Genomic DNA, 24,134 nt, shown 5'->3' on the forward strand with positions numbered 1-24,134 from the left:
TTTCAGGCCAGTATGTAGGGGTCTAGTTTCAGGCCAGTATGTAGGGGTCTAGTTTCAGGCCAGTATGTAGGGGTCTAGTTTCAGGCCAGTATGTAGGTGTCTAGTTTCAGGCCAGTATGTAGGGATCTAGTTTCAGGCCAGTATGTAGGGATCTAGTTTCAGGCCAGTATGTAGGGATCTAGTTTCAGGCCAGTATGTAGGGGTCTAGTTTCAGGCCAGTATGTAGGGGTCTAGTTTCAGGCCAGTATGTAGGGATCTAGTTTCAGGCCAGTATGTAGGGATCTAGTTTCAGGCCAGTATGTAGGGATCTAGTTTCAGGCCAGTATGTAGGGATCTAGTTTCAGGCCAGTATGTAGGGGTCTAGTTTCAGGCCAGTATGTAGGGGTCTAGTTTCAGGCCAGTATGTAGGGGTCTAGTTTCAGGCCAGTATGTAGGGGTCTAGTTTCAGGCCAGTATGTAGGGATCTAGTTTCAGGCCAGTATGTAGGGATCTAGTTTCAGGCCAGTATGTAGGGATCTAGTTTCAGGCCAGTATGTAGGGGTCTAGTTTCAGGCCAGTATGTAGGGATCTAGTTTCAGGCCAGTATGTAGGGATCTAGTTTCAGGCCAGTATGTAGGGATCTAGTTTCAGGCGTTTATTTTTTTACACCTGCTACGTTAGATACATTTCTGACCCAGCTGGGACACTGTTCCCATGCTTACATCTCATCCCATCATACAATACCATATAACAAACAACTTACAGTCATGCGTGCATACATATCACGTACAGGTAGTGCCAGGAATCGAACCCCTCTCGGTGTTGCAAGCACCATGCTCTACCAATTGAGCAACAGATTCCCATTTTAGATTGCTATAATGCCAGATAGACAAAGAGGCCATCATGGCTAAGCTACATCATCTCACCATGTGTAGTCTTCAACAAGATTAGGGAGAAAATACAGTTATATAAAAGGGAAACTGACAAATTTCAGCAAAACTCCAGGTCCCATAAGTCTAATTCCAAACAGCCTGCCAGAGCAGCATCATTATTGTGCGGTTTTCCTATTTCTGTGACATTCTTCATGGTTCCATGAGAGAGAAAGGAGAGAGGGATGTGTCACTGGGAAAGGTCAGTCTAAATACGCCAAACGGACAAAAGGTCACATTCAGGTCTACTCACAGATACCAGCCTCTCCTCGCTCTCTCTTTCTATTTCTATCTCTCTGTCTCTACCTCTCCTGCTCTCTTTCCAACTATCTCTGAATCCTACTACTCCATCTCCTATCTCCATCTCTCCTTCCCTACCTCCCTCTTCCCCAGACCAGAAGACATATTCATTTTATTGGTTCAGGCCAAGATGACAAATCCTACCATGCTGCTGCCCTCTCAAAGGTCAAAATCAATTTCACTAACAACCCTCTGTAGTCTGTTTGAAGGTAAATCCTCCTAAACTCCACTTTCCTAAATGGCTGTGCTGCTGTTTACACTCCCCCAGACCTGAACGGGATTTACATTTGGCCTGGTTGTTACAAGACAACATGTTCCCATTGTGTACCCCAGTGGGAAATATGATAAAGGTCCAGGGGACTACATATTAAAAAGATTACTACCCCTCTCACTTTATCCCACTCCCTCTTTCTGTCTCTCTAAAAATATCTATTTTTCCTCTTCCCTCTCTCCCTTATACCCTCTCTCTACCCCTTACCTATATTATTCTCTCTACCTCCCTCCGTTCCTCCCTCCCTCATGATAACCTGGTACTGTCATGGAGTCATTACCACCCACCAACTGGCAGGGGAGAGAGAGAGAGTGACAGAGAGAGAGTGACAGAGAGAGAGTGACAGAGAGAGTGACAGAGAGAGCTTGCAGTGTTGTCCAGTGTTTCATGGTCTGTCAGGACAAGCAGTGCCTTGGATAGTTGATACAGTCCAGCATGCTGATATTGTGTGTATTACACCCTATGCATTCAGAGAGAGAGAGAGAGAGAGAGAGAGAGAGAGCGCCTATGCATTCAGAGAGAGAGTGACAGAGAGAGACAGAGAGCGAGAGACAGAGAGCGAGAGACAGAGAGCAAGAGACAGAGAAAGAGAGAAAGAAAGAAAGAAAGAAAGAAAGAAAGAAAGAAAGAATGAGAGAAAGTGAGAGAGAGAAAGGAAAGAAAGAGAGAATGAGAGCGAGAAAGAGAGCGAGAAAAAGAGAGAGCGAGAGAGAGAGAAAAAGAGAGAGAGAGAAAAAGAGAGCGAGAGAGAGAGAGAGAGAGAGATTGATGCTGATATTTTGTGTATTACACCCTATGCATTCAGAGAGAGAGAGAGAGAGAGAGATTGATGCTGATATTTTGTGTATTACACCCTATGCATTCAGAGAGAGAGAGCGCGAGAGAGATTGATGCTGATATTTTGTGTGTTACACCCTATGCATTCAGAGAGAGAGTGACAGAGAGAGACAGAGAGCGAGAGACAGAGAGCAAGAGAGAGACAGAGAGAGAGAGAGACAGAGAAAGAGAGAAAGAAAGAAAGAATGAGAGAAAGTGAGAGAGAGAAAGGAAAGAGAATGAGAGCGAGAAAGAGAGCGAGAAAAAGAGAGAGCGAGAGAGAGAGAGAGAAAAAGAGAGAGAAAAAGAGAGAGAAAAAGAGAGCGAGAGAGAGAGAGAGAGAGAGGAGCTGTGCTCTAAATACCTACTCACCTTCTTTATTGCTCATTGTTGCTGAGGGATTATGAATTTCTGATTATGTCTGGATTATAGTCACACAAACAATACACTGGTAAGATCCACGGCAGTGACAGATGACTGTCTGTCTGGGACACGGAGCTACAGCAGTGACAGATGACTGTCTGTCTGGGACACGGAGCTACAGCAGTGACAGATGACTGTCTGTCTGGGACACGGAGCTACAGCAGTGACAGATGACTGTCTGTCTGGGACACGGAGCTACAGCAGTGACAGATGACTGTCTGTCTGGGACACGGAGCTACAGCAGCTCTGGCGGGAAGCTGTGTCACGATACACACGCACTCACACACACCAGCCATCTTCTTCTCACTGTCTGGGTTTAGAGAGCTGTCGCCTTGGGACGGGTCTTTATTTATAACAGAGAGAGAGAGAGAGAGAGAGAGAGAGAGAGAGAGAGAAAAGAGAGAGAGAGCGAGAGAGAGAGAGAGAGAGAGAGAGAAAAAAAAAAGAGAGAAAAAAAAAGAGAGAGAGAGAGAGAGAGAGAGAGAAAGAGAGAGACAGAAAGAGAGCGAGAGAGAGAGAAAGAGAGAGAGAGAAAGAGAGAGAGAGAGAGAAATGAGAGAAAACACAGGGGCATGACCAGCAACAAGTGAGCAGTAAATGAAATATGGGAGAGCAGATGATATGAGAGTCAGTTGGAACAGAGCAGAACAGAGCAGAGCTGTGAACAACACTCCACTGTGCCCTGGAGCTACGAGACAAGCTGCGCATGGAAGAGAAGAAGACAAAATAAAAAACAATGTCTGCAGGAACTAGTTTTCCTCTCAATCAACCAAATGAACATAAATGGGAGCAAAACTGAGTTTTCACTCCCTGATTAATAGGTGGAGAAATAGATAGAACTATTCTTTATGACAATATACAGCATAACTGATTCTGCTACACTCAATATCCAGTACTATAGGCTACTGTAGTTATGTGAGTACCTTCAAACAACCAAATGAGATTTCTGATTAGTTAGAGTGGTATTCTATTTGGTAAATGCCTCGAGCGTGTAACCTACATTAGACAATGTCCTAGCGTATGCACCTACCCCTAATCGCTTTTGTGCACTCACAATCATAGACACCTAACCCTAAAACCCTAATCCCCCTTCCACACATGCATACGCTCACACACACACACACACACACACACACACACACACACACACACACACACACACACACACACACACACACACACACACACACACACACACACACACACACACACACACACACACACACACACACACACACACACACACACACACACAAACACACAAAGCAACAGAAGAGCACAACCTGCATCTCAGGTCTCAGGAGATGAGCCACCAACATTGTGACCTGTCATTAGAGTACAGCTCACACTGATTGCAGGCCAGGCATCCCTGAGGTACATCTAAGGTAACATTGTGTATGCAAGTAACCGGGTTGGGTTCCAATGCCACATTAGCCCACTGAACTAAAGCTCAACCCACAACTGTATGTTGTTCTGATGTCTTTGCTTAGTGGTATAACTCTGCTTAGTAGGATAACTCTGCTTAGTAGGATTACTCTGCTTAGTAGGATTACCCTGTTTAGTAGGATTACTTTGTTTGGTAGGATAACTCTGTTTAGTAGGATAACTCTGTTTAGTAGGATAACTCTGTTTAGTAGGATAACTCTGCTTAATTAGGATTACTCTGCTTAGTAGGATTACTCTGCTTAGTAGGATTACTCTGCTTGGTAGGATAACTCTGCTTAGTAGGATTACTCTGCTTGGTAGGATTACTCTGCTTGGTAGGATTACTCTGCTTAGTAGGATTACTCTGCTTGGTAGGATAACTCTGCTTAGTAGGATTACTCTGCTTAGTAGGATTACCCTGTTTAGTAGGATTACTCTGCTTGGTAGGATTACTCTGCTTAGTAGGATTACTCTGCTTAGTAGGATTACTCTGCTTAGTAGGATTACTCTGCTTAGTGGGATAACTCTGCTTGGTAGGATAACTCTGCTTGGTAGGATAACTCTGCATGGTGGGATAACTCTGCATGGTGGGATAACTCTGCATGGTGGGATAACTGCATGGTGGGATAACTGCATGGTGGGATAACTGCATGGTGGGATAACTCTGCATGGTGGGATAACTCCGCATGGTGGGATAACTCCGCATGGTGGGATAACTGCATGGTGGGATAACTCCGCATGGTGGGATAACTCCGCATGGTGGGATAACTCCGCATAGTGGGATAACTCCGCATAGTGGGATAACTCTGCATGGTGGGATAACTCTGCATGGTGGGATAACAGCAAATCCACTCTGTGACAGTGGCTACAGTACAACCCTGCTAACAGCATATCCTCAATGACAGTGTCAGCGTGAGTGACAGGGGATGACTGTCTGTCTTATGGGAGGTTGGCAGGAGCTCCAAACACAACCAATGAGTTACTGCTACCCATTTATCACCTCTGTGGCTCTGTCTATGGCTCTCTGTCTGTGGCATGTCTGTGGCCTGTCTATGGCTCTCTGTCTGTGGCATGTCGATGGTTCTCTGTCTGTGGCCTGTTTATGTCTCTTTCTAGTTGTCTGTGGCCTGTCTATGTCTCTGTCTATGGCTCTCTGTCTGTGGCCTGTCTATGTCTCTGTCTATGGCTCTCTGTCTGTGGCATGTCTATGGCTACCTGTCTATGTGGCTCTGTCTATGGCTTTGACAAGGTCTGTCTGGGTCTGTCTAGTGCTCTTGTCTATGGCTGTGAAATTTAAGAGGACAGAACAATTTGTCAGCCTCTCCCTCAGTCTGACTCACACATTGACTCAAACACACTCTCACACTCGCTCATACAACACATCATCATCTGGCCTAATGGGCGGCAGTGGCACTGCGACAGGCCCGTGTGTGTGTGTGTGTGTGTGTGTGTGTTAGGGTTATGCGATGTCAACCTTTGTCCTATCATGATATTTACTCATAAAACATTTATGTGTGTGTGTGGAATTCTTTTTTTTTTATATTGCATGGATGAATAAGACGAATCATGACGAAAGATAATGTTGCTGATAGCCTGGGAAGAGACTAAGTGCAGGCAAATCTTTTCTAATATTCCTTTGTGGTGGTGCTTCAGCATGGAACAGGTGTGTGTATGTCTGTGTCTGTGTGGCCCACGACGGAGCAAAGTGACAATCAACCGATGAGGAACGGGCTGTCTTACTGTAGTGAGTTAGGAAAAATCATTGGCTGGATAGAAGCAAAATCTACCGTCTTCAGAACTGGATAATAATTGCTTCAATTGCCTCATCCTCCTCTGTTAATAGTGTCTGTTCAATCTGTCATAAAGATGTGATTGAGAATAGCCTATGGCTAGGCCTACAGGATCCGACTTGCATTTTTGTACTTTTTGAAAGCGGCAACTTTAAGAAAATCCCTTCTTAGGCTATCTGAATATTTGGGAAATAATCTACTGTTCATAACTGTTACCGTCTTAAAGCTTTTCTGAAAGGTCTAGTAGGAGGATTGGCCATTTCCTTTTCAACCTAGCACGGAGGGATCTTTTTTTTTTAAATGAGCTTAAAAGCCCAGTGCAGTCAAAAATGCGATTTCCTGTGTTTTATATATATTTCCACACTATGACATATTTCATTGTTACCCCAAAATTATTTGATATTGAGATAAAAACAGCTGCATTGGACCTTGAGTATCTCATATATGTATACTGTCTATACAGTTGAAGTCGGAAGTTTACATAAACTTAGGTTGGAGTCATTAAAACTCGTTTTTCAACCACTCCACACATTTCTTGTTAACAAATAGTTTTGGCAAGTCGGTTAGGACATCTACTTTGTGCATGACACAAGTCATTTTTCCAACAATTGTTTACAGACAGATTATTTCACTTATATTTCACTGCATCACAATTCCAGTGGGTCAGAAGTTTACATACACTAAGTTGATTGTGCCTTTAAACAGCTTGGAAAATTCCAGAAAATTATGCCATGGCTTTAGAAGCTTCTGATAGGCTAATTGACATCATTTGAGTCAATTGGAGGTGTACCTGTGGATGTATTTCAAGGCCTACCTTCAAACTCAGTGCTTCTTTGCTTGACATCATGGAAATCAAAAGAAATCAGCCAAGAACTCAAAAAAAAATTGTAGACCTCCACAAGTCTGGTTCATCCTTGGGAGCAATTTCCAAACGCCTGAAGGTACCACGTTCAACTGTGCAAACAATAGTACGCAAGTATAAACACCATGGGACAACGCAGCCATCATACCACTCAGCAAGGCGACGTGTTATGTCTCCTAGAGATGAACGTACTTTGGTGCAAAAAGTGCAAATCAATCCCAGAACAACAGCAAAGGACCCTGTGAAGATGCTGGAGGAAACAGGTACAAAAGTATCTATATCCACAGTAAAACGAGTCCTATATCGACATAACCTGAAAGGCAGCTCAGCAAGGAAGAAGCCACTGCTCCAAAACCGCCATGAAAAAGCCAGACTACGGTTTGCAACTGCACATGTGGACAAAGATCGTACTTTTTGGAGAAATGTCCTCTGGTCTGATGAAACACAAATAGAACTGTTTGGCCATAATGACCATCGTTATGTTTGGAGGAAAAAGGGGGAGGCTTGCAAGCCGAAGAACACCATCCCAACCGTGAAGCATGGTGGTGACAGCATCATGTTGTGGGGGTGCTTTGCTGCAGGATGGACTGGTGGACTTAACAAAATAGATGGCATCATGAGGAAGGACAATTATGTGTATTTATTGAAGCAACATCTCAAGACATCAGTCAGGAAATTAAAGATTGGTCACAAAGGGATCTTCCAAATAGACAACAACCCTAAGCATGCTTCCAAAGTTGTGGCAAAATGGCTTAAGAACAACAAAGTGAAGGTATTGGAGTGGCCATCACAAAGCCCTGACCTCAATCCTATAGAAAATTTGTGGGCAGAACTGAACAAGTGTGTGCGAGCAAGGAGGCCTACAAACCTGACTCAGTTACACCAGCTCTGTCAGGAGGAATGGGCCAAAATTCACCCAACTTATTGTGGGAAGCTTGTGGAAGGCTACCCAAAACGTTTGACCCACATTAAACAATTTAAAGGCAAAGCTACCAAATACTAATTGAGTGTATGTAAACTTCTGACCCACTGGGAATGTGATGAAAGAAATACAAGCTGAAATAAATCATTCTCTCTACTATTATTCTGACATTTCACATTCTTAAAATAAAGTGGTGATCCTAACTGACCTAAGACAGGAAATTTTTACTAGGATTAAATGTCAGGAATTGTGAAAAACTGACTTTAAATGTATTTGGCTAAGGTGTATGTAAACTTCCGACTTCAACTGTATACAGTACCAGTCGAAAGGGTTTTTCTTCATTTTTACTATTTTCTACATTGTAGAATAATAGTGAGGACATCAAAACTGTGAAATAGCACATATGGAATCACGTAGTAACCCAAAAAGTTTTAAACAAATCAAAATAGATTTTATATTTGAGTTTCTTCAAAGTAGCCACCCTTTGCCTTGATGACAGCTTTGCACATGCTTGGCATTCTCTCAACCAGCTTCACCTGGAGTGCTTTCCAACAGTCTTGAAGGAGTTCCCACATATGCTGAGCACTTGTTGGCTGCTTTTCCTCCACTCTGCGGTCTAACTTATCCCAAACCATCTCAATTGGGTTGAATTCGGGTGATTATGGAGGCCTGGTCTCTTAGCATTCTCTCAACCTGCGGTTGAGGTAGTCACCTGGAATGCATTTCAATTAACAGGTGTGCCTTGTTAAAAGTAAATTTGAGGAATTTCTTTCCTTCTTATGCGTTTGAGCCAAACAGTTGTGTGTGTTGTGACACGGTAGGGGTGGTATACAGAAGATAGCCCTATTTGGTAAAAGACCAAGTCCATATTATGACAAGAAATGCTCAAATAAGCAAAGAGAAACGACAGTCCATCATTACTTTAAGACATGAACGTTAGTTAATCCGGAATATTTTAAGAACTTTGAAAGTCGCAAAAACCATCAAGCGCTATGATGAAACTGGCTCTCATGAGGACCGACACAGGAAAGGAAGGCCCAGAATTACCTCTGCCTCAGAGGATAAGTTCATTAGAGTTAACTGCACCTCAGATTGCAGCCCAAATAAATGCTTTACAGAGTTCAAGTAACAGACACATCAACATCAACTGTTCAGAGGAGACTGCGTGAATCAGGCCTTAATGGTTGAATTTCTGCAAAGAAACAACTATTAAAGAACACTAAGAAGAAGAAGAGACTTGCTTGGGCCAAGAAACACAAGCAATGGACATGATTTTGTCCTTTGGTCTGATGAGTTAAAATTGGGGATTTTTGGTTCCAACCGCCGTGTCTTTGTGAGACGCAGAGTAGATGAACGGATTCTGCTGCGATACGCCATGCCATCTGGTTTGCGCTTAGTGGGACTGTCATTTGCTTTTCAACAGGACAATGACCAAAACACACATCCAGGCTGTGTAAGGGCTATTTGACCAAGAAGGAGAGTGATGGTGCTGCATCAGATGACCTGGCCTGCACAATCACCCGACCTCAACCCAATTGAGATGGTTTTGGATGAGTTGGACCGCAGAGTGAAGGAAAAGCAGCCAACAAGTGCTCAGCATATGTGGGAACACCTTCAAGAATGTTGGAAAAGCATTTCTCATGAAGCTGGTTGAGAGAATGCCAAGAGTGTGCAAAGCTGTCATCAAGGCAAAGGGTGGCTAATTTGAATAACCTAAAATATAAAATATATTTTGATTTGTTTAAGACTTTTTTGGAGAGAGAGAGAGAGAGAGAGAGAGAAAAAAACAATATTTTCTGACTGGACATTCTGCTTTGGTGGGATTTTCCGCACTGTCTGGCCTACATTCCTCTCTTGTGTTCTGTATATAACTTATTTATTGAAATAGACTATAGTAAATAGGAATAGGCTAATTACTCAGAATGTCACTTGTGCGCTGCCCGACTCTCGTGCAGTGCGCTAGTCAAGTTCAAATGGGTTAAACCATCGTCTGTCCCATCACGATGTCGTCACCATCGACGATACTATGGTAATATCGCCCAACCCTGGTGTGTGTCCGAAGAAAACAGCATGAATAGTAAACAACAACAAAAATGATCAAAGCCACACGTGGAGAGCTCCCAAATGAATGCATCAACATGTCCACCATCTCACTCATAGTCAATTTATGCTTTTTTTTTTTTATAAAATAATTTCTTTCTACACCAAAGCTTTAGGTTTAATAAGCAAATTGAAACATCCCTGCATTTTATGATTGCTTTTAATAACACTAATTATATCTATGGGATGTTAACGAGTGCTAATAATTGATCCACTCCCTCAGTAGTGTATCACAGTTTTCGGGGGGTGGGGGGGGTGGGCAAAGTCTGAGCAAATTTCCAGTTTTATAGCTAATCTCATGCTATTTTAAAATTTCTGCCATGGTTTATGATGTGTTCATATTCTATCTGGGGAGGGGGTGCCTGACCTCAAAGGGACAGCGGGGGGTGTCTTAGGCCCTTCACAGTTGAAGGCTGTTGAGGAGTAGAGCTCTTACTTTTCAAGGCAGACTCATGAATCTCTTATCAGGCATGATGCTCAGGAGAGAGACAAAAGGAAAAGGAACACAATCATAGAATATAAAGGGGTGGACTGAAAAGACAAATCTGAGATTAGTTTGATGTATATGGTGTTATTCTGGCCTAAATGTTTATACTGACCTCAGAGGAGGTATATATACAGTAAGGGGAGCACTGGTCCCTCATCTCTGTCCTCTGTCTTCTCTGTACTTAGCTCTATCCGCTCTACATTAGGGTTTGGGCGATGTCAACCTTTATTCTATCGTGATTATGTACCCATAAAACCCCCCAACAATTTGGTTTTAAGAAAATAAAGAAACTTGCTGCTCGACCGTTGGAGCAGCGACCGTTGGAGCAGCGACCGTTGGAGCAGCGACCGTTGGAGCAGCGACCGTTGGATCAGCAACCGTTGGATCAGCAACCGTTAGCAACCGTTGGAGCAGTGACTGTTGGATCAGCGACTGTTAGCAACCGTTGGAGCAGCGACCGTTGGAGCAGCGACCGTTGGAGCAGCGACCGTTGGAGCAGCGACCGTTGGAGCAGCGACCGTTGGAGCAGCGACTGTTAGCAACCGTTGGATCAGCGACCGTTGGATCAGCGACCGTTGGATCAGCGACCGTTAGCAACTGTTGGAGCAGCAACCGTTGGAGCAGCGACCGTTGGAGCAGCGACCGTTAGCAACCATTGGAGCAATGTGCGTTGGAGCAGTGACCATTGGCAACCGTTGGAGCAGCGACCGTTGGAGCAGCGACCGTTGGAGCAGCGACCGTTGGAGCAGCGACCGTTGGAGCAGCGACCGTTGGAGCAGCGACCGTTGGAGCAGCGACCGCGTTGGAGCAGCGACCGTTAGCAACCGTTGGAGCAGCGACCGTTGGAGCAGCGACCGTTGGAGCAGTGACCATTGGCAACCGTTGGAGCAGCGACCGTTGGAGCAGCGACCGTTGGAGCAGCGACCGTTGGAGCAGCGACCGTTGGAGCAGCGACCGTTGGAGCAGCGACCGCATTGGAGCAGCGACCGCATTGGAGCAGCGACCGTTAGCAACCGTTGGAGCAGCGACCGTTGGAGCAGCGACCGTTGGAGCAGCAACCGTTGGAGCAGCGACCGTTAGCAACCGTTGGAGCAGCGACCGTTGGAGCAGCGACCGTTGGAGCAGCGACCGTTGGAGCAGCGACCGTTGGAGCAGCGACCGTTGGATCAGCAACCGTTGGATCAGCAACCGTTAGCAACCGTTGGAGCAGTGACTGTTGGATCAGCGACTGTTAGCAACCGTTGGAGCAGCGACCGTTGGAGCAGCGACCGTTGGAGCAGCGACCGTTGGAGCAGCGACCGTTGGAGCAGCGACCGTTGGAGCAGCGACCGTTGGAGCAGCGACTGTTAGCAACCGTTGGATCAGCGACCGTTGGATCAGCGACCGTTGGATCAGCGACCGTTAGCAACTGTTGGAGCAGCAACCGTTGGAGCAGCGACCGTTGGAGCAGCGACTGTTGGAGCAGCGACCGTTAGCAACCATTGGAGCAATGTGCGTTGGAGCAGTGACCATTGGCAACCGTTGGAGCAGCGACCGTTGGAGCAGCGACCGTTGGAGCAGCGACCGTTGGAGCAGCGACCGTTGGAGCAGCGACCGTTGGAGCAGCGACCGTTGGAGCAGCGACCGTTGGAGCAGCGACCGTTGGAGCAGCGACCGCATTGGAGCAGCGACCGCATTGGAGCAGCGACCGTTAGCAACCGTTGGAGCAGCGACCGTTGGAGCAGCGACCGTTGGAGCAGCAACCGTTGGAGCAGCGACCGTTAGCAACCGTTGGAGCAGCGACCGTTAGCAACCGTTGGAGCAGCGACCGTTAGCAACCGTTGGAGCAGCGACCGTTGGAGCAGCGACCGTTGGAGCAGCGACCGTTGGAGCAGCGACCGTTAGCAACCGTTGGAGCAGGGACCGTTGGAGCAGCGACCGTTGCATCAGCGACCGTTAGTGACCATTGGAGCAGCGACCATTAGAGCAGCGACCATTGGAGCAGCGACCGTTGGAGCAGCGACCGTTGGAGCAGCGACCGTTGGAGCAGCGACCGTTGGAGCAGCGACCGTTGGAGCAGCGACCGTTGGAGCAGCGACCGTTGCATCAGCGACCGTTAGTGACCATTGGAGCAGCGACCATTAGCGACTGTTGGAGCAGTAACCATTGGAAAGACGACCGTTGGATCAGCGACCGTTGAAGCAGTGAAAGTCTGATGAAGAACGGGCTGTCTTAACGTAGTGAGTTAGGTCATACATCATGGGCTGGATAGAAGCAGTCTACCTACCGTCTTCAGAACTGGTCAATGATTTATTTGCCTCATAAAATAACAGTAAATAAATAATATTGTTTATATTGCTGCGATTTTGAACAGCCTATGTCTAGGCAAGGCTAGTTTTTCATTCTTGTTATTTTTGAAAGCGGCAACTTTAGGACAGTTTGTTAGGCTAGAATGTTTGGGAAATAAGATAGACTACTGTTCATAACTTTAACTTTGTATTAAAGCTTTTACAATCAGCCTAGTAGGAGAATTGGTTATTGGCCATTTGGTTTTCAAACTCGCATGGAGGGATTATCCCGGCCTGCATGGATCATTTCTTTCTTAATAAGCTTAAACTTGATTCAACTTGTCATTTGATTTTACTATGGGCTTCAGATATTGTTTCTTCGCTCTCATTATTAGTCCCCTGACAAATGTTTCAGGCTATTCAAACAACTTATTGATATGGAACGCTGTTAGATTCATTGCTGGATCGGGAGAAAACCATTCATAAAATGATAAAAGCGTAACCTATAGCCCAAAGTCATATTTCTATTGAATGGAGAGAGAAGCTAATAGACAGTGCATTCCGAAAGTATTCAGACCCCTTCACTTTTTCCACATTCTTTTACGTTACAGCCTTATTCTAAAATTAATTCCATAATTTTTTTCCCCCTCACCAATCTACACACAATAACCCATAATTACAAAGCAAAATCAGGTTTTTAGAATTTTTGCAAATTTATAAAATAAAAAAAACAGAAATACCTTATTTACATAAGTATTCCTTTGCTATGAGACTCGAAATTGAGCTCAGGTGCATTCTGTTTCCATTGATCAGCCTTGAGGTGTTTCTACTGTACAACTTGATTGGAGTCCACCTGTGGTAAATTCAATTGATTGGAGATGATTTGGAAAGGCACACACCTGTCTATATAAGGTCCCACAGTTGACAGTGAATGTTAGAGCAAAAACCAAGCCATGAGGTCGAAGGAATTGTTTGTAGAGCTCCGAGACAGGATTGTGTTGAGGCACAGATCTGGGGAAGGGTACCAAAAATGTTCTGCTGCATTTAAGGTCCCCAAGAACCCAGTGGCCTTCATCATTCTTAAATGGAAGAAGTTTGGAACCACCAAGACTCTTCCTAGAGCTGGCTGCCCGGCCAAACTGAGCAATCGGGGGAGGAGGGCCTTGGTCAGGGAGGTGAGCAAGAACCCGGTGGTCACTTTGACAGAGCTCCAGAGTTCCTCTGTGGAGATGGGAGAACCTTCCAGAAGGACAACCATCTCTGCAGCACTCAACCAATCAGGCCTTTATGGTAGAGTGTCCAGATGGATGCCACTCCTCAGTAAAAGGCACATGACAGCCAGCTTGGAGTTTGCCAAAAGGCACCTAAAGGACTCTCAGACCATGAGAAACAAAATTCTCTGGTCTGATGAAACCAAGATTGAACGCTTTGGACTGAATACCAAGCTTCACGCCTGAAGGAAACCAGGGACCGCTCATCACCTGGTCAATACGGTAAAGCATGGTGGTGGCAGCATCATGCTGTAGGGATGTTTTTCAGTGGCAGGGACTAGGAGACTAGTCAGGATCGAGGGAAAGATGAACTGAGCAAAGTACAGAGAGATCCTTGATGAAAACCTGCTCCAAAGCACTCAGGACCTCAGACTGGGGCAAAGGGTCACCTTCCAACAGGACAAAGACCGTAAACACACAGCCAAGACAACACAGGAGTGGCTTCGGAGCAAGTCTCTGAATGTCCTTGAGTGGCCCAGCCAGAGCCTGGACTTGAACCCAATCGAACATCTCTGGAGAGACCTGAAAATAGCTGTGCAGCGACGCTCCCCATGCAACCTGACAGAGCTTGAGAGGATCTGCAAAGAAGAATGGGAGAAACTCCCCAAATACAGGTACGCCAAGCTTGTAGCGTCATACCCAAGTAGACTCAAGGCTGTAATTGCTGCCAAAGGTAATTCAACAAAGTAATATTGCAGTTTTTCATTTGAATACATTTGCAAACATTTTTAAAAACCTGTTTTTGCTTTGTCATTATGGGGTACTGTGTGTAGATTGATGAGGGGAAAAAACGATTTAATCAATTATAGAATAAGGCTGTAACATAACAAAATGTGGAAAAAGTGAAGGGGTCTGAATACTTTCCGATGCACTGTAGGCAAAGTTTTTTTTAACAGCTAGACATAAGAGAGTTAAACAGTGTCCATAATAAAAACAAAATAACACGTTTAAGCTATAGCCCAAGGCCCATGCATCTGACAGAGAGAGATTAACAATATTTTCTGTCTGGACATTTTGTGCTGATTTGGTGAAATGCTCCGCTCTGACTGGCCTACATTCCTCTCTTGCGTTGTGTATATAACATATTTATTGAAATAGGCTACAGCAAATAGGAATAGGCTTATTACTCAGAATGTCACTTATGTGCTGCCATAATGCGCGGTGCCAGTCAAGTTCACATCACGATGTCGTCACCATCGACGATGGCTGTCAATCATCATTGAAAGGCGATGCTATTGTAATATCGCCCAACCCTACTCTACTGTACCTTTTCCACTTTTTCCATCCACTTCAATATCAGTCTCTCTCCTTCTATCTCTAATCTCTATCCCTCCCTCTCTCTCTTTCTCTCATATCCTTCCTCCCTCTTTCCCTCACTCCTCCCCCCTCTCTCTCCCCTCAGCAGTCCTCTGGGTTCTCTCCCACAGGTAGTGTGTAAAGAGCAGACAGTAGCATGGCAGAGGCATTACTGTAAAAGAACAGGACATCTCCACTGCCACTCTCTCTGTTCGATGAGGAGATACACAGCGGACAACATTTGGAACAGTATGACAGTGTGCCTTTGTGCCAATGTTCTGGATCCATCATGAGGTACAATATTCCCCTGTATTCATGGCAGTGACGCTACTAACATGGCATGGACAGACAGGACGTATTACCCCTGCCTGCTTTGTGTTGTGTTGTCTAGGTGAAATCCATCCATCCATTTCCAGCACAGATAAAGAGTACACATAGCAGGTCTAGTGAACAGTCGTCAGACTTGCAAAACAGAAAGATAAACAGACAACACGCACATGCACAAAAACAGATGTTTCTCCCCTTACCCAAGTGTCGTCATAGTAACGATGGTGTACCAGAATGAGGCTGGGATGCTGGTGAACTTGCTCGACGTGGAACCTTTCTCGGCGTAGAACATAACGGTAGCGAAGATGATAATGGCCATGGTGAGGGAGAAGAGGAGGAAGCCCAGTTCTGAGGCGCAGCTCTTCAGCGTGTACCCCAGGATGCGCAGCCCTTGAGAGTGGCGGGAGAACTTGAAGATACGGAAGACCCGGAAGACCCGGAGCGTCACGAAGGCCCCGCTCACGTCCTCGTTGTCTGTCATCACCAAGCCAATGTAGTAGGGCAAGATGGCCACCACATCGATGATGCTCATCACGCTACGCATGAAGCGGTAGCGGCTTGGCGCAGCAAACAGTCTCATGAGGTACTCTACTGTGAAGATGAGGACGCAGGCCGTGTCCATGCAGAAGAAAGCTACGGTGTAGCGATCGCCACACGTCACCTCTTTGGTGTTAGGGGTGGCACCGCAAGGCACCGTCTCCACCACGTTGGTGAGGACTGAGATGGCGATGAAGAAGCCAGTGACGTAGTAGAACACCAGGGCCATGGTGGAGGTGTGAGGGTTCTCGAAGGCCCTCCACATGGTCTCTCTGAACGTCATATTGGGAAGCTTGGCATCTTTCTTGTCCTCGTCATCATCCATCAGTCTCTCTTGGTTCTCACGCCTACGGTCCTTGTACTCTTCGTAGCAGCAGTCTCCGATGATCTCAGGAATGATCCCAAAGAAGGACAGCTCTTCGTCGTAGGACGTGATGCACTCAGAGCGGGGGTAATGAAGCTTGCCCGTGCGATAGAAGTTAAGAACAGCACGGAACACGTCTGCGTCTCGGTCAAAAAAGTACTCTTTGGTCTCCTCATTGTAGAAAAACTCTTTCTCTGAACTGCCCAGTAAGGTGTCGGGATATCTATCTAGCGTATTCCTCCAGGTCTCAAAGCGGCGTCCACTAACATTGAGGACGATGAGCTCGTCTGCGCGTTTGTTCTTCTCGGTGGGGGCGATGGGCATGGGCATATTGGCCACGGGCATCCAGCCAATAGCAGCAGCGCGGGCGAAGGGCAGCCACGCCGCTACTCCCGACGCCATGGTGAGTCTGGCTTGGGGCGAGGACAGGGACAAGTCCACCAGCACCTTCACAACCAGCTTGGCTTCAGCTCACTCACCATCTGGAGAGAGGCAGGGGTGGAGGAAGACTGTAGGGGAGGGGGTGAGAGAGAGGGGAAGGGTGGGAGGGGGAGACAGCAGGGGTTGAAGGAGACAGCAGGAAAGATGGGAGGGGGAGACAGAGGGGGAGAGGGGTGAGAGAGAGACAGTGGGGGAAAGGTGGGAGGGGAAGAGAGAGGGAGAGGTGGGAGAAGCGGGAGAGGCGGGAGAGGAAGATGGAGAGAGTAGTGAGTGTAAGAGAGAGAGAGAGAGAGAGAGAGAGAGAGAGAGAGAGAGAGAGAGAGAGAAATGGATGCATTATGATTAAAAAACAACATTGTTTTTAAAATGTAAATTAACTAAGTAGTGTCAAGGTGAAATAGTAGGGTAGTTTAAATGTAAAACAGAAAATATGCATACCAACTTAATTATATGAAAACACAATTCCATGTAACAGACAGCAACTAGCTGGAAAGAGTGCATTACTTCCAATAGGCATAACCCTACAGTATCTTAATCTGATCGTGATACGTGTAATTTAAACCTAGGGCATATTGCAATATCCTTTAAAGATCCATTCCCCATAATTACTCTGATGTAATATAAGAAATGGAAAAAGCATGTATTTTTATCCCTCTATTGGGTTACAGGGTTTGCTCTTCTGTGCATGATACAAATATAATAGCCAGATAGGATTGTTCAGGATCTTCCTGCTCACTCTTTCCAAGTCATGGGAGGTTTCACATTCATAACAAATCAAATTTTTCCCTTCACAGCTTGGCAGACCAAGACATAGCCTTCAGTTTAAAAAAAAACAGTGCGTAGTTCTAATTCAGTGGCCTAAATTCTAGTAGAACCCGTTGTTAAAGACGGCTCTGAGGTGCAGCCAGCAGTCAAGTTGTTCAGTACCTGTTGAGTCAAAACTAACAGAACATTTCCAAAGGGTGTGCAACCCGTTGTTTCCTTTGGAGGAATAGCCAGTGGCTAAATAAATGGCTACCTTGTCATCGCGAATTTAGGTTCTACTGACATTATTGTATTTGCCCCTCAATTTCTGTTTGAAAAAAAATGTATCCATCTATATAGGCAAACATAACCAAACCCTAAAAAATGGGCTACGACTTTGTTTGTTCTCTCAAAACCGAAAGCTTTTACAGTCATTTGGCTGCATTAGTGTTATAGGAATACATATGCTGCCTTGCTGAAGCAAACCAAACCAATTCTTACATAAACATCAATCATTTAGGTTTCTGTTCTTGGTAATACTTACCCATGCACATTTCTACATCCACAAAAATAAGAGCTTTTCCTGGGGCTAACTACTTGTAGAGCAGCTGTTGCGCCGTAGGTTGGTTACCTTTTAGAATGTCCCTCCGAATCCACATATGAAGTTGAAATAAAAGGAGAATAACATAGCAGGATGCGATTTGGCAAGAATTGTAAGCGAAAGCACTGGAGTTTAAAACAACTGTCCAACGTTTTTCATTCAGTTTCCATTGCGAGAAAGAGGGGATAATCCCACTACTCCGACGCAAGGCTTTCGCTCCACCGCCTCTGCTGTAGGAAGCGGTTAGCTACACTGAGGACCGCTCTCGATCTAGCACATTGAAGAGTGCTGGACAGGGGTAGGATTATCTTTCTCCGTTATCTCACTCTAATAAACGCCCCCTATCTGCTTCTCTCTCTCTCTCTCTCTTCTCTCTCTCTCTCTCTCTCTCTCTCTCTCTCTCTCTCTCTCTCTCTCTCTCTCTCTCTTTCACCGTCAGTCCTTCTATTTATTTTCCTGACTGCTCGTTCTAGCGGTTAAATTGTCGGTTTGCCTCGGTGTGCAGCTGAGGACAGCGGGAAGAGAGAAACGCTTCGCAGCAGTGTCCGCTTTTGACTAAAAGCGCGGCAGGAAACCAATAGCCTTGGGACTCAGAACGAGGCATCAAGAAGGACAGGGTTAACAATTTCACGGATGAAAAAAGAGAACATTTAAATGATTTGATCTTCATCCTCTTCCACTTGTTTCGTTTTTCAAATGGGCTCTGGTTGTATCACTCTTTTTGTTTTTATTTCCACCTATCAGAATGCTATAGATGAGGGAATACTATAGGCTAGGCTACTGAAATCAAGTCAAGTCTCACACTATGGGCTTTGTAATAATTGCCTTTCTTCCAATGACGCAGTGAACTGTTAAACAAGACAAATATATGGAAGTACCAAGGGAACATTTGAAACATAAATAAATGCCTGGACCTCATTACACCTGATAATACAAGGCTATTAATCAGCTATTTTCAGGGGCATATTCTCTCCTCTCAGAATAACAATCATAGGTTTGACATACAGAGCAGGCACGTGCACAGATAGCCCTCTACATGCCCCTTTGCCCATCGTCTCTAAAGGGTTCCGAATTCTTGTTCAGAACCCACTGCCTGCAAGTCGTCGTGAAGTTCGCCACCCCCCACCCCATCCGTTGGTTGCACCTGTTGATCTGCCCTGTATGGAGCTCGGTTGTGCATGTGTCCCAGTCTCCACTGTACAGAGATTGCGCGCGCCCGGTATCCAAACGTGCATGGCTTGAAAGATGCGTTCACCGGTCGACTGTGTGTAGCTAGCTACCTAGTTTAAATATCAACAGTACTGCCACAGCAGCATAACGTTTGATTAACACTTAATTTAGCCTACATAATAATCACTATTAGGTCTGGTTCCTGCATTGTGTGAGGCACTATTTGTCAACCAATTAGGGTGTTTTTGTTTGACCCACATGAACATGAAGCTACGTGGGATACACATGAAAGTGATATTTGAGAACGTAAATGTACACACGTTATGTTTTCAGGTTGTGAGTGTGTGATATGGGGTTATAGAAAAGTTTACTTCAACATTTATACAAATAAATACAACTTTTCTAAACAATAGCAGCTATGTTGACACGGCCATGTTGATTTGAGCCTTGCTGTTGGAAAACCACTAGTGTGCGACCTTCGGCTGTCGCAGATGCCTCCCCGGACTTCACTCGCTGACCCGTCTACAGTCGGCTTCGTTAGGTTTACCGCTCGGACACACCCATAGATAGGAGCAGCTGTATCAGTGATCATCCGACCCAACTCCATCCCTTCTTCAGGGAGTTGTACATGTGTGTCAGGACAGCAGCAACACAGGTTGTCTAGACTCTAGCTAACCACCATATACTAAAATACCCACACTAGCCAGCCAGCCATATATCATGAGTTAGGAGATTATGAATATTATATTATGAAATTATTATTTGATACGAGCATTGAAGATAAATCACAATCAGTTAAATAAATTGAGTTTCCTAACTAGCAGATTTATGTCTGGGGGGGTATTTTTAGCACATGCCTGGAAAGATCTGTATACAGCCCTGATGATAGAGATTACCTTTAGTAATTTAGAAAACACTTAGCTGACGTACAGCAGGTGCATTCAACTATGGAAGGAGAAACACATATTACGATAATCACATGTAAAACTGTCTACAATAAGTGTAGTCTATGTAAGATTCCAGTGCTAGTGCAGAATTAGAGAACAGTACTCCCAGGTCCTGCAATGCAGTCTGTTGTTTACGTTCTCGTCACAGAGAGTGGGATTCACTGGTATCTGCTCTGTGTCTTCCATCCTCCAGTTTATTCATGAAACTAAAGGTTCCAAAACAAAGAGGGTCAATGGAAAACCTCTCACAGCAATCACAGTCAGGCCCCCCTGACGTTGAACAGGACAGGACTCTTACACAACATACACACACATACGCACCGGCGCGCGCACGCACACACACAAATACTCACGTATGTATGCACATGTGTTTGCGTGCACGCAGACACACACAGACATGTACTGTGAAGTGCTGTATAAAAACATAGTTAAAGCCAAAAAGCCTTGATCTTGTTATCGAAACATTATCCTGAAGGATATCACTAAACACTTGGACTGGACTATCTCTCTACTATCTCTTGTCCTGAAGATAGCAGTAATGGTAATGTGGTGCTGGGCTCAGTATGGTAATGTGGTGCTGGGTTCAGTATGGTAATGTTGTGCTGGGTTCAGTATGGTAATGTAGTGCTGGGCTCAGGATGGTAATGTGGTGCTGTGATTCAGTATGGTAATGTGGTGCTGGGCTCAGTATGGTAATGTGGTGCTGTGCTCAATATGGTAATGTGGTGCTGGGCTCAGTATCGTAATGTGGTGCTGGGCTCAGTATGGTAATGTTGTGCTGGGCTCAGTATGGTAATGTGGTGCTGGGCTCAGTATGGTAATGTGGTGCTAGGTTCAGGATGGTAATGTGGTGCTGTGATTCAGGATGGTAATGTGGTGCTGTGATTCAGTATGGTAATGTGGTGCTGTGATTCAGTATGGTAATGTGGTGCTGTGATTCAGTATGGTAATGTGGTGCTGTGATTCAGTATGGTAATGTGGTGCTGGGCTCAGTATGGTAATGTGGTGCTGGGCTCAGTATGGTAATGTGGTGCTGTGCTCAGTATGGTAATGTTGTGCTGGGCTCAGTATCGTAATGTGGTGCTGGGCTCAGTATCGTAATGTGGTGCTGTGCTTAGGGAGCGGAACTGTCTGTGTACCCACACATCCCTGCTCCACTGTGTAATATACACCCCTAATTAAACCATCAGGGACCTTCTCCCCCCATCTCCCTCCCTCCCTCCACTGCCTAGTCCACTGGAATACCAATAGGGTTAGACAGGGTACTGTACACACGCGCACACACACGCACGCACGCACGCACGCACGCACGCACGCACACACACACACACACACACACACACACACACACAAGTACGGAATACATAAAATACACAGCACAGGGCCGTAGCCAGGGTCTGAGTGTTAAGAAAGTTTAAGCTCATTTACCGCATTTCTATACAATTTAAAAACTCTAAAATGCCATTTGGAGAACAGCAAAAAAAAAGCAAAAATGACCCCAGCTATTATCACATTGGTTGCTGTAGCTTCTTTCCCCTCAGTCGATCTACAAACACATAGCCTATTAGATATACAATTAACCGTTACACATTAACTCACATTAATTCAGCACTGGGATTAAAACTATCATTTAATACGTACAGAGAGATCTGTTAGCAGAAAACAATATTTTATTAACAGATGGTAAAGAAGTTTGCTTTACAGATTTTTTTTGTTGCAGTTTTAAAATAAATTTCCTACAATTCTACACATTTTGTCATGGGTTGGGGACACATTGTAGCAGTTTTAAAGCACATTTCTGTAATTCTACACATTTTGCCATAATTTATTGCCATCTTAATATGATATTTGAGTGAGAGTGACTAACAAAATCAAAGTTGGCCCCTGGGCACGTGCCCTGCGTGTCCGTTCGGTAAATCGACCATGATTACTACATGTTTAGATAGCTGGCTCAACTAACTAGACTAATTTACCAAATCTAAAAACGTTAACTGACATCGGCTAATTGAGTGGCTGTCAGTGAGTGACCTATAACAAGTAAAACTGCTGATGCAAAACCAAGTTTCAAAATGTCACCTTGTGGATTCTACTATTCTAACTCTCAACAGTAAGTTGAGACCCAGACTGACCCCCCCCCCCCCCCCCCCCCTCCATTATTATAAATTAACGAGGTCCGGACCTCAGTGTCCTCATATGTAGCTACGTCCAGACAGACAGACAGACAGACAGACAGACAGACAGACAGATGCCCATAATATAAACAGTATGGATGAATTGGCCTTTTCTACTAATAATATATTCAGATTCAGCCTGTACCTCTCCAAATGTCACAGAAAAACAAGATAGTTTTGGCTTAACTTTCCACCGTCGATAGATCTCCATCTCTCTCCCATGACAGTAGTATGACCTTGAGCAGGTAGGATGTCAAGGACATTTGTCAAGGACAATTTTCCTCAGACACAATGAACATGTGAACAGGAGTGCTTAACCAGACTTCTTTTCATGTGAGGACCAAGGGGAAAGCAAAGCAGTATATGTAAGTGTGTTCTATCTTTGCAGCCAGCCAGCAGCCAGCAGCACTCAAACTCTTTTCTCTGAGATGGAAGATGACGTTTTCCTAGCTCTCGCCATATATATATATATATATTGTATGCCATATCCATATACTGTATCACGGGGCGGCAGGTAGCCTAGTGGTTAGAGCGTTGGGCCAGTTACCGGAAGGTTGCTGGATCGTACTCCCCGAGCTGACGAGGTAAACATCTCTAGTTCTGCCCCTGGCGCCGAAGATGTGGATGTGGATTAAGGCAGCCCCCTGCACCTCTCTGATTCAGAGGGGTTGGGTTAAATGTGGAAGACACATTTCAGTTGAATACATTCAGTTGGACAACTGACCGGCTATCCATATATAACAGCTAGTCTACAGAATAATACATGAATCCTCTGGCAAGTCTTGAGATCCTGCATGCAGAACATCTTGTCAGCATTAATTGTACAGTAAACATCAGGTATCACAGTGGACAGCTGTCTGATTCTGTTGACCATACATGGGATCATCTAGGCAGTGGTGTCCCTACAGCCTGGAGTTGTGTGTAAGTGTGTTCTCTCCTTGCAGCACTCAACCTCTTTTCTCTGAGATGGGAGATAAGGTTTTCCTAGCTCTTGCCAACACAGAAGAAGCCTAATGCTGTGATCTGATAAGCACATAGCCCTGATGGAAGTGTTGAGGTAAAGGTGACAAGGAGATGCCCCCAATCTATCACACTTAGACGTGTGACCTTGCCATCAGTTGTGTCACACTGCTCCAAAGCTGGCAGGCACAGAGACACACGTGGACGCATGTACGCATACAGGTACGCACACACATGCAGATAAACTCACAGACGTTGGGCCAGTGATGCACACAGACCAACAGGCCCACACACCTTCTACATTCTGTCCTATGCATTTTTTTCACAACTCAACAACCACTTGCAGACCTTTTGTTTTGACATTTTTCCCTGCGTGTGTGTCTGTTTGTTTGCTTTCAATTATTAATTAAGTCACTTACCCGTTTAGTCTGTCTAATCCCCATCAGGTATCTGAAGTCTTCCTTTGGGGATTTAGACTGGCGGTGCTCGAGTTTATCCCCGCTGTTCCGTACAGAGACTTGGCACTGGCTCTGTCTGCTACTCAGCGCAGCTCAGGGAGCCAGCCAGCCAGCCACTGGCACAGGGGGGTAATGGATGAGCCAGGCCCCCCTTCCTGGCCCCACTCCAGCTCACTAAGAGGCTAAGAGAGCGCATCCCAGATTTCTCCAAATGTCACACTTTGTCTGCCCCTAACCGAGCCCTAAATTGACTTCACTCTCACCTGGGAGCTGAGA

The 24,134-nt window shown here is 45.4% G+C and overlaps 1 protein-coding gene across 3 annotated transcripts in view; it reads right to left on the reverse strand.

Moving 5' to 3' along the window:
- Window positions 1-18,685, reverse strand: part of kcnd3 (potassium voltage-gated channel, Shal-related subfamily, member 3) — a 356,517-nt gene extending 337,832 nt beyond the window's left edge. For 2 of the 3 annotated variants that reach the window (XM_014134607.3, XM_014134606.3), the window contains exons 1-2: window positions 18,096-18,685; window positions 15,666-16,875 (exon numbers count right to left, since the gene is read on the reverse strand). In XM_014134607.3, coding sequence (XP_013990082.2) covers window positions 15,666-16,768 — 1,103 coding nt within the window. In that variant the 5' untranslated portion in view covers window positions 16,769-16,875; window positions 18,096-18,685. The remainder of the gene's footprint in view (window positions 1-15,665; window positions 16,876-18,095) is intronic. The other variant, XM_045692984.2, reaches the window with a different exon arrangement.
- Window positions 18,686-24,134: the final 5,449 nt, after the last annotated feature.

This window comes from Salmo salar, chromosome 13, assembly GCF_965601325.2.
Source record: "Salmo salar chromosome 13, fSalSal1, whole genome shotgun sequence".
Classification (NCBI taxonomy): domain Eukaryota; kingdom Metazoa; phylum Chordata; class Actinopteri; order Salmoniformes; family Salmonidae; genus Salmo; species Salmo salar.